The sequence below is a fragment of the Gekko japonicus genome, unplaced genomic scaffold, assembly GCF_001447785.1.
Source record: "Gekko japonicus isolate JY-2015 unplaced genomic scaffold, Gekko_japonicus_V1.1 scaffold64, whole genome shotgun sequence".
Classification (NCBI taxonomy): Eukaryota; Metazoa; Chordata; class Lepidosauria; order Squamata; family Gekkonidae; genus Gekko; species Gekko japonicus.
The window spans coordinates 618,742-633,510 of record NW_015170277.1 but is presented as its reverse complement, the minus strand read 5'-3'; the positions used below and the strand labels follow the sequence as shown (position 1 = coordinate 633,510).

Here is a 14,769-nt window from a genome sequence, read left to right as displayed (position 1 = left end):
CTCCTCCTCCTCCTCCTCCTCTTCTTCTTCTTCTTCTTCTTCTTCTTCTTCTTCTTCTTCTTCTTCTTCTTCTTCTTCTTCTTCTTCTTCTTCTTCTTCTTCTTCTTCTTCTTCTTCTTCTTCTTTCAAGCCCCTTTTGCCCATGATGCAAATGCCAGCTCTCCAGTTACACCGATGTCCTCATCAGTCTTCACCTCTAATTACTCCTTATGGCCTTATTACTCATTGTGTGTCTTCGGTGCACCCCTGGAACTGAAACAAAGCCAAACAAGGTAGATTTGTGTCCAGTAGCCCCTTAGAGACCAGCGAGATTTTGGGGGTATGGACTTTCAAGAGTCAAAGGTTCGTTCGTCAGGTATCTCGAAAGCTCTACTCCAGACCAAGATGGCTACGCCCTGAAACAAAGCCGGAAAAAGCAAGCTTCTCTCAGCTCACGCAGGGGCAGGTTTGGAGGCTGAAGGATTTAATTGACAATTTTAAATTAAGTCGATCTGGGAGTATTGATGGGCCTCACTATCCCTTGTGTTGGGTTTTAAAAAACTGCTCATGGTGCCGAGAACGCGGGTTGTGTGTTCCCCCACATCCTCTCCTCCCTTGCTCTTAACTCCTTAGTGATGTTTAGAATCCTGCCTCTCCGTCTTTGTACAGCAGTTCAGAATTTTAAAGGTGAGGAAATGAATTTCAGAGCTGCAGCAGCAGCGGCAGAGAGGGACCTCTGTAACACCACCTTGCAAGAGCGTTGTTTGTGTTGTTGCTACTTCTTCTAGCGTTCTGGAAGCGGCGGTTTCTCTGGGAGGGAAGGACTTGATCCCGTTCTACAACCTGCTGGACGGTGGCAGAGAGGGCGAATTCTTCAGGGTAAGTTCAGGTTGCCCTACGTCAGCCTATCAAATCGATCCACAAGAAGATACTAAACAGATTTTCAGCTTTACAAAAGCTTTCTTGCCCGGCTTGCCCCGACGAGTACTCTACTCATCGGAGACAAGTAGCCATTTATAAGCCTGTACTTGTATTGGTTGGGATGCCAGAACATAAGAAGAGCCCTGCTGAATCAGACCAATAGTCCATCTAGTCCAGCATCCTGTCTCACACAGTGGCCAACCAGTTCCTCTGGAGGGCCAACAATAGGATATAGAGGCCTTTATAAAAGCATCAGAACAGCCCTGCTGGATCAGACCAGGGGTCCATCTAGTCCAGCATCCTGTCTCCCACAATGCTTGACCAGTTCCTCTGGACAGCCAACAACAGGGTATAATAGAGGCCGAGGCTTTCCCTTGATGCTGCCTCCTGGCTCTGGGATTCAGAGGCTTAGTGCCAATGCACAGTTATTAGGTAAATGTAAAGGTTTCCCTTACTTGAGCGTTAGTTGAATCCAACTCTAGGGGGCAGCGCTTATCTCCGTTTCCAAGCCGAAGAGCCAGCACTGTCCGAAGACTCCTCCGTGGTCATGTGGCCGGCATGACTAAACGCTGTTCCCTTCCCACCGAAGTGGTACCTCTTTATCTACTTGCAATTTCTTGCTTTCGAAATGGCAGGCTGGCAGGAGCTGGGGCCAGAGACGGGAGCTCACTCCGTCATGCAGCACTTGGGTCTCGAACTGCCGAACTACAGACCTTCCGGTCTGCAGCTCAGCGCCTTAACCACTGAGCCACCACGGCTTTCTTATTTTTTAATTACAGTATTTATACCCCACCTTTCCTTAGTGGCTCAAGGTGGAGAGTGGTGAGGTCAGTCATTTGCTGATCCACCCCAAGTCTGGAAAACAGCCCCTTTCCCTAATTGATCTGTCATTCTCTCACAGCACAGAGCCTTTTTGGAAAGTCAGAAGGAGAAGAGAACAGTCAGCTACCATATCTCACCTTGTCTGGAGTCAAGGTCCCGCTGGGTCCTTCGTGGTCCCCAGAATCCTGCAGCTGGTGCCGTATGACTCCCAGCCAACTAAAGCTGCACAATGGGATTGTGCTGCTTGTGCATTTTACTGTTTAAGGCAAAGGTTCCCTTGCTCGAAAGCCAGTCGAGTCCGACTGTGGTGTAATGTGTCTTTAACCGTTTTTGCTGCTATGATCATATCATCAGCTATCATGTGCACCCCTTTTATGTGGCCGAAAACCTCTTCATTTTTTTGCTGAAATACCTCGCTAGAGGATTTCAGACCAAAGGGTAAACGATGAAAACAATACCTTCCCCAAGGTGTATTAAATGTGCACAATTTTGCTGATGCTTGATCTAGCTTTACTTGCCAGTACCCATCTTTTTCATCCACAATGGTAAAAACTTTCCATGCATTCCTGCTAACTTACTCAATACATCATCCACTGTGGGAATTGTGTAATGCTGTCTACGAACTAGGGTTGCGGTGCTCATCTCCGTTTCAAAGCCGCAGAGCCAGCGCTGTCCGAAGACATTTCCGTGGTCATGTGGCCGGCAAGACTAAACACCAAGGCGCACGGAATGCTGTTCCCTTCCCACTGAAGTGGTACCTATTTATCTACTTGCAATTTCTTGCTTTCGAACTGCTAGGTTGGCAGGAGCTGGGACCAGAGATGGGAGCTCATTCCGTCATGCGGCACCTGGGTCTCGAACTGCTGAACTACTGACCTTCCACAGCCTGCAGTTCAGCGTCTTAACCACTTGAGCCACCGCAGCTCCTCATTTTACTGTTTACACTGGGGCAATTTTTAGATCCAGGACTGAGAAGCTAAAGTGCAAATTGGATCTCAGTAGGATCTGGGTCTCACTTCTGAAGTCAAAGCAAAATCTGGCTTGAGACTGAGTGAGGAAGGCAGAGAGCTAAAATGCAAAGTGCTAAAGCCAGTCTGGTGTTGTGGTTAGGAGCGCGGACTCTAATCTGGGAGAACCGGGTTTGATTCCCCACTTCACCACATGCAGCCACTGGTGTGATCTTGGGTCAGTCACAAGTTCTCTCTGAGCTGTTCTCTCAAGGGCAGTTCTCGAAAGAGCTCTCTCAGCCCCACCTGCCTCACAGGGTGTCTGTTGTGGGGAGGGGAAGGGAAAGGAGTTTGTAAGCCGCTCTGAGACTTCTTCGGATAGTGAAGGGCGGGGTATAAATCCAATCTCTTCTTCTTCTAAAGAAAAGGCTATCATTTGTCTAATGCAGGGGTCCCCAACACGACGGTGCCCCTGGTTACCCTGGTGTCTGCCAACACCTTTTCTGGCACCCACCGAGAGTTTTTAGAAAGTGGGTGGGGCCAGGTAGAGCTTTTGCCCAGCAAGGCTTCTGATTGGCTATTGGAGATTTGATTGACTGTGCAAAATTTTTAAAATTTTTGCTTTGGCAGCAGGAGTTGCAAACGCAGCACAAATATCTGCACTGTGTCACAGAAGTGAAGCTTGTGGCAATCGTTTCGTGGCTGGTTCTGCCTCCCGCAGCAGCCATTTTGCGGCAGCCATTTTGTTGCTGCGCCCACCACGCCTTGTTAGGATTCCAAATGTGCCCACAGGCTCGAAAAGGTCAAGGACCCCTGCTTTTAATATATCTAGCCATCCAATTTGCCACATCAAAAGGTCTGCCTTCTCCACCTGAAACGTCTGTTCTGTATTATATTTCCTGCCAGGAGCTGGAAGACTATTTTTACTATGCACAGCTGCGTCATCAAGGCATCGACACCATGGAGCCACGAAAGGTGTCGACACATATTCCCTTGGAGCAGATTCCTTTTGTCATGCGAGCGATGGGATTCTACCCATCGGAGGAGCAGGTCAGGGTTTTTAAAAAGTACCAAACAGCATGTATCCAGAGCTGACACCTTTTGATCTTGCTTACACTGAAGATGGATATGGAGCCGCTGCACTGATTGAAGTCTGGAAAAACAAAGGGGTCTCGTAAAAGACTAACCGGGTTTATTGTAGCACGAATTTTTGGGGGGAGCCCATTTGCCTAGATGCACAAAGTGTATCTTCAACTGGCCTGCCCAAATGTACACATATAAAACGTAGAGCGAAGTTTCCTAGAAACGAGCAGCAGTTGCCCTTGCACTTTGGAGTCGTAGAGATTTACTGCAAGAGCCCAGCTAAAACGACCACTTCCTTCTACTAAGGGGTTTGTGTGTGAGTGTGTATGTGTGAATGACTGAGTAAGAAGAACAAATGTAGAGTCCGGTGCAATGTTCCCTCTAAGCTGTGAAGTCTTGTGAGCAAAAATTCTACTTTGTGAGCGATTGGCATTAAAGTTGTGAGCAAGCCATTTGGCTACTGCATAAATTAATTTGCTCTGGTGCCCTCCTTTCTGAGCTGAAACAAAGATGTGTGAGCTGGAGGCTAAAAAACTGTGAGCTAGCTCACATCAACTCAGCTTAGAGGGAACACTGGTCCGGTGGCACCTTCAAGACCAACAAAGTTTCATTCAAGGTATGAGCTTTCGTGTGCAGGCACACTTTTTCAAATACACTGGAATGGTAGCAGAGGGTGCGTTCAGACGGACAGCTAATCCCGCCATTTTGTTGTTGTTCAGTCACACAGTTGAGTCCGACTCTTCGTGACCCCATGGACAAGATCACGCCAGGCCCTCCTGTTTTCCGCCGTCCTCTGAAGTTTGCTCAATTTCATCTATGACACTGTCTAACCATCTCATCCTTTGCCGTCCCCGTCTTCTTTGACCTTCAATCTTTCCCAGCATCAGGGTCTTCTTCTCCAGTGAGCGCTCCCTTCTCATTGGGTGGCCAAAGTATTTGAGCTTCAGTTTCATTATCTGGCCTTCCAGGGAACAGTCAGGGTTGATTTCTTTTAGGATTGACTGATTTGATCTTCTTGCAGTCCAAGGGACTCTCAAGAGTCTTCTCCAGCACCATAGTTCAAAAGAATGTATTCTTCGGCGCTCGGCCTTCCTTATAGTCCAACTCTCGCATGCTATGGATTGTCTAGACGGCGTCCACTGAAGGAGGCACGTGCGGTGGGGTTTTTTAAAAACTTTTTGCGCATTCGCATAGGCATGATATCGCGGCCGTGTTTATCTGTGTATGTGCAGAATCAAGATTTTTTTAAAAAAAATGGTGCCTGTTCGGGATGGTCTGACGTCAGACCATCCCGAACGGGCACCATTTTTAATTGTGCGCTGGAATGATCAGATGGGGGGAAGTCCACGAGTGGCCCGTTGAAACCGAAAACTCTGCAAAACGGGATACTAACGGAAGACGGACATTTCCCAGATGTTGATGTCTGGACATTTAAATCCATGAGGCGCAGATCTAAAAAGCCGTCTGAACGCACCCTAAGGTTCAAACTTACAGGGGCTAAACAGCAAATTAACATGCAACATGATGAAGATGTGCAAAGACAAAACTAAATAACAGGTTAAGGTTATCAGGTCAACAGTCGAGAGGCAATAAATATGTCAAAATAGCAGATAAGTGTTTAAAGGTATCTTTTCTAATTGTGGGAAGTAAACGTGGGAAGCAAACTGATAGTAAGAAGAGAGAGACTAGAGAGGTGCTGGTTGGTGTGAAGAACACCAGCTGCTCTTCGAGGATGACTGAACACGCAGCCCAGTTCCCTGCTCCGTCTTGTATCGCAGGGCAGATGCATGGCCTAGTTTCCTCCACTGAGCAGAGATGTGCAGACACAATGGGAGCAGGGCTGGCACGGTTGCGCTTGCAGGAAGCAGCCAGAGGGGGTGGGAAGAGGCCCGATCCTTGGGGAAATGCTGATCTTGAGCTGGGGGAAAGAAACCAGATACGACTGGGTCTGTCTTTGGAGCCTGCATGTGTTAAGCCAGCGGGAGATGACAGCCACGTGGGTTACGTCAGCCATGCCAACGGCATCGCTTCTCTGATCAAACGTCCCTCTTGTTCCCGGCTGCACGCTCTCCAGCGGCCCCCATTTACTAGACTCGGCCCTTCTTTCATAGTACCTCTCCAGAGCAAATTGCTACTCTTGATTGGGAGGGGAATTTTTATAACATAAGTTTAAGATGGTAGGGTTGGTGTTGCTGACCTTGTAGCCCTCCTTGCCTTTGAAAAACTGAAATATATGGAGATAGATCAAGATGGACAGCCACATTAGCCTGTCCGCATCAGGAGAGAAGAGCAAGAGTCCAGCAGCACCTAAAAGACAATGAAATCTGTGGCAGGGGAGGAGCTTTTGTGAGTCACAGCAGTCACTTCTTGGCAGGGGTCATTTTGTAGAAAAAGAGGTGCAGGAGCTCATTAGCATAACTTATTTGCATACACCACACCCCCTGACATCACCGGAAGTGTGTCAGAAGGCAACACCCACCGCTCAGGTTCCACTGGACTGTTTTGGATTGCTCGCTATTGGGTAGGGGGAAACGTGCAGATCTGTCCTCACAGAGGAGGGAGAGCTTGTACCTGGATAAGACTTGGTCTTAAAGGTGCCACTGGACTGTTTTGGACCGGGGGGCCGGGTGAGCTCTGCAACTTACCTGACTGCTTCTTGCCCTGACTGAGGGCTTCTGGGAGCAGGGGGTGGGGCTTGTTGCATGTGCCCGCCCCCTGGGCTCTTTACTGCCGGAGCTCCGCTCCTGTGCGCTCCTGCAGGAAATGACCCCTGCTTCTTGGTATCTGAAGAAGTGAGCCGTGACTCACAAAAGCTCCTACCCTGCCACAAATTTTGTTAGTCTTTAAGGTGTAAGGTGTGACTGTGCTTTTGCTCTTTTCTACTGAAATATATGGATGGGGGTGGGCGCATATCCTTCCTTCCTTCCTTCCTTCCTTCCTTCCTTCCTTCCTTCCTTCCTTCCTTCCCGCCCCCCCCCCCAGTAGCATGCTCAGGGCAGCTTACAAAAGATAAAACATAAGAACAATTATGACATAAATAAAACCATCTAAAAACGATCCAAGCTTCCCCTCACTGGCAGGCTTCAAACAACAGTAGGACAAACACTTGTCAGGGATGCTCTAGGCTGATGCTGCACTGAGCCAAGGTTGGACCAGATGGCCTGTCGGTCCCCTTCCCACTCTGTGGTTTTATGATTCTGTGTGTGGAAGGTCCATCCCACCTGCTTCACTTAGGCCTGTGGGGTACCTGTATTTTTTTTAAATATTTTTTTTATTTTATGATACCTTGTAATACAATCATTTATAAAAACCAAACAATAATAACAACAACAATAAAATTACAAATTACAAATTGCGAATCCACCTTCATAGATAACAGGTGGGTTGGGAACTTACCTCCATTGTTGGTGGGAGTGTCCCATAATCCAAACATTTTGGAAAAAGGTGCTAGCAGAAATTAAGTCATTAACTGGTCATGAAATCCTGTATTTTCTACCTGCCTTGGGGAGCTGGGATAATCTACATTCTGCCTGCTTCTGTCTTTAAGATGGGCTGGCCCAGCTTTTACCCCTGATTTCAGTCTCTCTTGACCAAGTGTTCTTTGATGGCTGCGGAACTGCTGCCGAGTCCCGTAGCCTTGGCGCAGAACAGAATGGCTAGATGTCTAGGGGTAGGTCTGTTGTATTCAGGTTGGGAAATCCTTGGAGATTTGGGGATGGAGCCTGGAGAGGACAGGGACTTCAGTGGGGTCCAGTGCGACAGAGTCCATCCTCCAAAGCATCCGTTTTCTATAGGGGAACGGATCTCTGTAGTTTGGAGATGAGCTGTAATTTTGGGGGATCCCCAGGTCCCGCCTGGAGGCTGGCAACCCTGTTATGTCCCATCGGCTTCAGCTGCCCTGCTTATGATGATGCACCTTCATCCCTTCAGATCGAAAACATGCTCAACGAAGTCAAATTCGGTGAATATCTTGAGACTGGGAAGCAGGTGACGGAGATCAACTTGGGGGACTTCATCAAACTCTACATAAATCACCGGCCGGCCTTCGGGCTGTCCGTTAGAGAAATCGAGGCCGCCTTCCAAGTGCTGGGCTACGAGAATGAGAAGCAAGAGGCCTGCCTGAGCCGGAGCGACCTGCTGCTCTTGCTCCAGCAGAAAGGTGGGCGAGGCGAGCCCCGAGAATGATTGGGGGCGGGGCGGGGCGGCCAAGTCAGTCTCCAACCTCTCTGCCTCTTCCTCCACACAGGGGAGCATTTCACGGAAGAGGAGCTGGCGGAGTGCCTCACCACGCTGCTGGGCATGAACCCCGAGGGAGGGTCTTCGGAGGGGGGCACCTACGATCCCGAAGGTACTTTGGTAGCATTTTGCAAAGAGGAAAAAGAGGGGAACCGGCTTGTAGGTTCACTCCAGGGGTCCCCAACGCTTCTTGAGCTCGTGGGCACCTTTGGTATTCTGGCGCAGTGGGGTGGGTGTGGCCACACAACGGCTGCCATAAAAATGGCTGCTGCAGGAGGCGGGGCCGGCTACAAAGCTGTTGCCCGAGTTTACCTTCAGTCACACAGTGAAGATCCTTGTGCTCCGGTGGCCGTTGCTGACATAGGAATGTTTTTTTAAAAACTGCGCAGCCAATCAAATCTCCTGTGACCAATCAGAAGCCTTGCTGGGCAAAAGCCCCACCTGGCCCCGCCCACTTCCCATAATACTTGGCGGGTGCCTTACCCTAACCCACAGGTACCATGTTGGGGACCCCGGTTCACTCTTTGTAGACGCAGCATGCAATCTCACAAAGTATAAAGCTGACAGCACCAGTCAGCAAGACCAGATCATAAATGTACTTGAAATGACTCTCTCTCTCTCCCCCCCCTTCAGATTCCACCTTTTCTGTGGTACACACCTTAGTCCCAGGCCCATAGCCACAGTGGGGCATTTTGGGCATCCCCCCCTTCAGATGTAAGGCACGCCCCACAACAACAGCCATCCCTCTCCCCCTCCTCCCTTCCTGCAAGATTTAAAAGGCCTTCCAGCCGATCGGCTGGGGCCACGGTGGCTCAGTGGTTAAGACACTTAGCTGCAGACCGGAAGTTCTGTAGTTCGGCAGTTCGAGACCCGAGTGTTGCGTGATGGAGTGAGCTCCCGTCTCTGGCCCCAGCTCCTGCCAGCCTAGCAATTCGAAAGCAAGAAATTGCAAGTAGATAAAGAGGTACCGCTTCAGTGGGAAGGTAACAGTGTTCCGTGCGCCTCGGCGTTTAGTCATGCCGGCCACATGACCACGGAGAAGTCTTTGGACAGCGCTGGCTCTTCCTCAAGCTGGAGTGCTCCTCATGCAAAACGCGCGGCCCACCCTGTGCCATACCAGATAATAATGGTGTTTGTGCCATTCTGGACCGACACATTCTGTTCACAAGGGGTCCCAGGGCACATCTACAGCACTCCGTGATATACATATGCTGGACTGGCATTAAACCAAACACTCTCCACATGTCAAGCCTTTCTTTGTAGTGTGAGCTCAGGTGAAAGGAGTGAATAAAATGGAGTTACATGATCGCCCATAAGCCAGAGGGCTCAAGCAAGCGACGTCAGTCACAGCCAAAAGACCCCAAGGGTCACTGGCCAATCCCACCTTGGGACCACCGCTCCTTGGCTTGAATTAAGTAGAAGAAGAAAAAAGAGAGATTTGATTTATACCCCCGTCCCTCACTACTGGAAGGAGTCTCAGAGCGGCTTACCATCTCCTTTCCCTTCCCCTCCTCACAACAGGCACCCTGTGAGGTAGGTGGGGCTGAGAGAGCTCTATCGAGGCCTGCCCTTGAGAGAAAGGCTCTGAGAGAGCTGGTGACTGACCCAAGGTCACACCAGCAGCGGCATGTGGAGGAATGGGGAATCAAACCCGGCTCTCCCAGATTAGGGTCCGTGCCCTTAACCACTGCACCAAACTGGCTCTCAATGAGAGGAAGAAGTCGTGCTTGTCCACTGAAGTGCTGGAAAGTGCTGTCGAGTCACGGCCAATGCCAGGTGACCCCTGCATCGGGTGTCCAAGGCAAGAGACGAACAGAGGAGGTTTGCCGTTGCCTGCCTCTGCATAGCAATCCCGGACTTCCTTGGAGGTCTCCCATCCAAATACTAACCAGGACTGACCCAGCGTAGCTTCTGAGATCTGATGAGTTGGGACTAACCGGGACCATCCAGGTCAGGGTACCTGACCCACTCCTGGAGAACAAACACATTCAGGTCTTTTATACGAAATCAGAGACTCAGTCCATCTGTTGCATCACCGGGTCTCAGGCAGAGCAGCGTCTTTCCCAGCGCCTGCTGCGTGAGATCACTGAACTACAGATGCCAGAAATCGAACCCGGGATCTTCTGCAGAAACAGGAGGCGCTCTGCCGCTGAGCCAACCCCTCTTCTGAAGGCGTCAGGAACACCCACCCCACTAGACTTAGCTTTGTAGACATTCCATTCCACACCCCGCTGTTTCCAAAATGTACGGAATTTTAAAATAATTTACGGTGGGTTTTTCTCCTCCCTTCCGCTCCAGGTGCGGAGGCCTTTATTGAGGAAGGAATTCCAGAGGAAATTCCAGCAACGCATTTTGTGGCAGAAATATTGGGCTTACCTATTCCCGAACCAGCATTAACAGGGATGGAAAAGACGACCGAAACCCAGAGCAGTGACCTGTCAACCAAGTCTTAACGGCCCCTGACTCATCTCATTCTTTGCTTTGTATCTGCCCTAACCACCTATTTCCTCTGAAGCACCTTCAGAAATTATGTTGTCTTATTAAAGGTGATGTTCAAGCCGTAATAAGCTCTTAACAGAAGTCAATGTGCAAGAAAGGATTCCTGGATTGGTCCAACTCAAGAACTCCTGAGGTATGTTTTAGGCTGTGTTGGGTATCTTTGCTGGTGAAATCTGAGGGCAATTGGCACAGGACACAGAATACATGATTCAGACATTTGATCCTATTAGGCAACTTGTTTCTAGATGAGGATTTGGGTTCTTGTTCAGACCAGTGGGGATATTTCTGGTATGCAACATCACAAATTCCAGTTCTGAGAAGGAACATAGTTCCCCTACAGCAGGGGTGTTGAACTCATTTGTTATGAGGGCCGGATCTGACATAAATGAGACCTTGTTGGGCCGGGCCATGTGTGTCATAAAATGTAATGCCAGGTAGTGGAGATATAAACTTTATAAAGGACACAAACACAAAAGGAATTCACTGCACCAGGAAGTGGTGGCGGCTACAAGCATGGACGGCTTCCAAAGGGAATTAGATAAGCATATGGAGCAGAGGTCCATCAGTGGCTATTAGCCACAAGGTATAGATAGGGGCTCTGGGGCAAGTGATGCTCTGTCTTCTTGGTGCTTGGGGGGATCAACAGTGGGAGGGGCTTCTAATGTCCTGGCCCCACTGATGGACCTCCTGATGGCACTGGTATTTCTGGCCACTGTTTGACACAGAGTGTTGGACTAGATGGGCCTTTGGTCTGATTCAACATTGGCGTCTCTTACGTTCTTAAAGGTTTTTTTTTTTAACTTAAAAACATGCTTAAAACATTAGCATTCTTGCAACATTTTATTTAACAGTGTCTGATAGCTGACACCTCTTGCTCTGAATTATTGCATCAAAATGTCTGTGCTGTTGCAATCTTGAGTATGCTGTTCAGATATGTATCTGTAAGCTGCAGACCTACGATGAGGCAGCAGCAGCAGTGGAAGAAGCAGCAGAAGACAGCCAGTTCCACTGCGGGCCTGATAGAAGCCCTCTGGGAGCCTAATCCGGCCCCTGGGCCGCATGTTTGACACCCCGCCCTAAAGTAAGGGGCTGGAATGAGTCTATGAGGTTGTGGGACTTACTTAAGTGTATCTTGAGAAGCCATGAGGAATGCTGAATATGTATTTAACACATGTGCCTTTCTCCTGAGCATGTAAGAACACAAGACGGATAACAAAGATATTGTAAAAAGTATCAAACAACTGGATAAACATTAAAAACAGATATACAATAGAATAAAAGCCCATTAAAAACCAATCTGAAAACACCTTATGCTTCACTAGTATCTATTTCCCCCTCTGCCCTGGCTCAGGTTGAGCCTAAAGCTCTCTGGAGTAACTCCAAGTGGGTAGCCATGTTGGTCTGGAAGGTGCCACTGGACTCAAACCTTTGCTGTGGAAAAACTCGAGAAAGTCAGGAGAACAGACCTTCCCTCGGCCTTTTCTCGGAGGCTGTTCCATAAGCAGAGGAAACTGCCTGAAAAAGCTCCAAGCCTGGAAACTTCTATTTAATGAGGTTATTTATGGTCTGCCTTTGCTGCTGAGACATCCAGTGAACAGTGCAACAGCGTTAGGACTTCAGAAATCTTAAAACAAACGGATCTTAAACTGGGCTACAGCAAACCTGAAACTGATCTCCAGGCGACAGATCAGTTCATCGGGAAGGTGGAACCTATGGCGTTATACACCATTGACGTCCGTCCGCAAACCCCACCCTTCTCAGACTCCATCCCCCAAATTCTCCAGGTATTAAAAAGGGATTAGATAGATTCATGGAGGATAAGTCTATCAATGGCTACCAGCCACGGTGGCTGAGGGGAACCTCCACAGAGGTACTAATCCTTTTAATCCGAGGGGGGCAACATCAGGGGACGGCCTCGGACTCTCTGCCCTCTTATTGGACCTCCAGAGGAACTGGTTGGCCACTGTGTGAGACAGGATGCTGGACTAGATGGACCCTCACTGGTCTGATCCAGCAGGGCGCTTCTTATGTTCTTATGAAGGCCTCGGCCTCTATGCCCTGTTGTTGGCCCTCCAGAGGAACTGGTTGGCCCCTGCGTGAGACAGGATGCTGGACTAGATGGACCCTCACTGGTCTGATCCAGCAGGGCGCTTCTTATGTTCTTATGAAGGCCTCGGCCTCTATGCCCTGTTGTTGGCCCTCCAGAGGAACTGGTTGGCCCCTGCGTGAGACAGGATGCTGGACTAGATGGACCCTCACTGGTCTGATCCAGCAGGGCGCTTCTTATGTTCTTATGAAGGCCTCGGCCTCTATGCCCTGTTGTTGGCCCTCCAGAGGAACTGGTTGGCCCATGTGAGACAGGATGCTGGACTACATGGACCTCTGGTCTGATCCAGCAGGTCTCTTCTGATGTTCATATCAGTCATGGCCAGTGTTGTGTTTTTCCCCCTGTGGCTGGGTTGCTGTGCCTTTAACAACCACAGAACCCGAAATCCCACAGGTGAACTTCTTTATGTCACTGCCTTTCCATGCTGGGAAGCACGTCAATTGTCAAATACACATATTATGGGCATATCTGAAGTTGCCTTATATGGATTCAGATCCATCAAGGTCAGTATTGTCTATTCAGACCGGCAGCAGCTCTCCAGGGTCTCAGGGGGAAGATCTTTCACATCACCTGCCATTACCCGATCCTTTTAACATGGGATGCCAGGGATTGAATCTGGGACCTTCTGCTTGCCAAGCAGAGCATCTACCACCGAGCTGTCCCCGAATCTTTGCTTGTCACGTACATGCCAGAGAATAAATGGTGTTGTGATGCTTGGATTATGGCCATCCCCGGCCTTGGTGCCCCCCCTCCTTTCCACACTGACCCCCAGTCCGTTTTAGTGCTTGACCTGTCTGACCAGATAGGCAATGCAGGTTGCAGCGATACAAAAATCTATTCATAGGATAACACAATATACTGGACAAACGAAGCTTTTTCACCCTTTTCCCAACTTTGTGGCGCCCCCTTTGGCCCTGGTGCCCTAAGCATGTGCCTTAGTCTAGTAAAGGTAAAGGTTCCCTTGCTCCAAAGCCAGTCGAACGACTCTAGGGTAAAGCCGAAGAGCCAGCGCTGTCCGAAGACGTTTCCGTGGTCATGTGGCCGGCATGACTAGACGCCAAGGCGCACGGAATGCTGTCACCTTCCCACTGAAGTAGTACCTGTTTATCTACTTGCAATTTCTTGCTTTTGAACTGCTAGGTTCCAGGAGCTGGAACTAGAGACGGGAGCTCACTCCGTCATGCGGCACCCGGGTCTCGAACTGCTGAACTACCGACCTTCCACAGCCTGCAGTTCAGCGTCTTAACCACTTGAGCCACCGCAGCTCCTAAGCACGTGCCATAGGCTGCTTCATGGTTAATCTGCCCCTGTATATATCCGACCAATTTGTGTGTGTGAGTGTGCGTGTGTGTATGTATATATATGTGTATATATGTGTATATATATGTGTATATATGTGTATATATATGTGTATATATGTGTATATATATGTGTATATATGTGTATATATATGTGTATATATGTGTATATATATGTGTATATATGTGTATATATGTGTATATATCAACAACCTCAGATATGCAGATGATACCACTCTAATGGCTGAAAGTGAAGAGGACCTAAAGAGCCTCTTGCTCAGAGTAAAAGAGGAGAGCGCAAAAGTGGGCTTGAAGCTCAACATCAAAAAAACTAAGATCATGGCATCCGGCCCCATCACTCCTTGGCAAATAGAAGGGGAAGTCGTGGAAGTAGTGACAGACTTCACGTTCCTGGGATCCCAGATCACCACAGACTGTGACTGCAGCCATGAAATTAAAAGACGCCTGCTCCTTGGGAGGAAAGCAATGGCGAACCTAAACAGCATGATAAAAAGTAGAGACATCACCCTGCCAACAAAAGTCCACATGGTCAAAGCAATGGTATTCCCAGTAGTCATGTATGGCTGCGAGAGTTGGACTATAAGGAAGGCCAAGCACTGAAGAATAGATTCTTTTGAACTATGGTGCTGGAGAAGACTCTTGAGAGTCCCTTGGACTGCAAGAAGAACAAATCAGTCAATCCTCAAAGAAATCAACCCTGACTGTTCCCTGGAAGGCCAGATAATGAAACTGAAGCTCAAATACTTTGGCCACCAAATGAGAAGGGAGCACTCACTGGAAAAGACCCTGATGCTGGGAAAGATTGAAGGTCAAAGAAGACGGGGACGGCAAAGGATGAGATGGTTAGACAGTGTCA

The 14,769-nt window shown here is 49.0% G+C and overlaps 1 protein-coding gene across 1 annotated transcript in view; it reads left to right on the top strand.

The window, feature by feature from the left end:
- The window catches only part of WDR66 (WD repeat domain 66), a 54,621-nt gene extending 44,180 nt beyond the window's left edge, over positions 1 to 10,441 (top strand). Inside the window, exons 17-21 of the mRNA XM_015417647.1 lie at positions 768 to 858; positions 3,576 to 3,719; positions 7,683 to 7,911; positions 7,999 to 8,100; positions 10,287 to 10,441. Of these exons, the coding sequence (XP_015273133.1) occupies positions 768 to 858; positions 3,576 to 3,719; positions 7,683 to 7,911; positions 7,999 to 8,100; positions 10,287 to 10,441 (721 nt within the window). The remainder of the gene's footprint in view (positions 1 to 767; positions 859 to 3,575; positions 3,720 to 7,682; positions 7,912 to 7,998; positions 8,101 to 10,286) is intronic.
- The last annotated feature ends 4,328 nt before the right edge of the window (positions 10,442 to 14,769 follow it).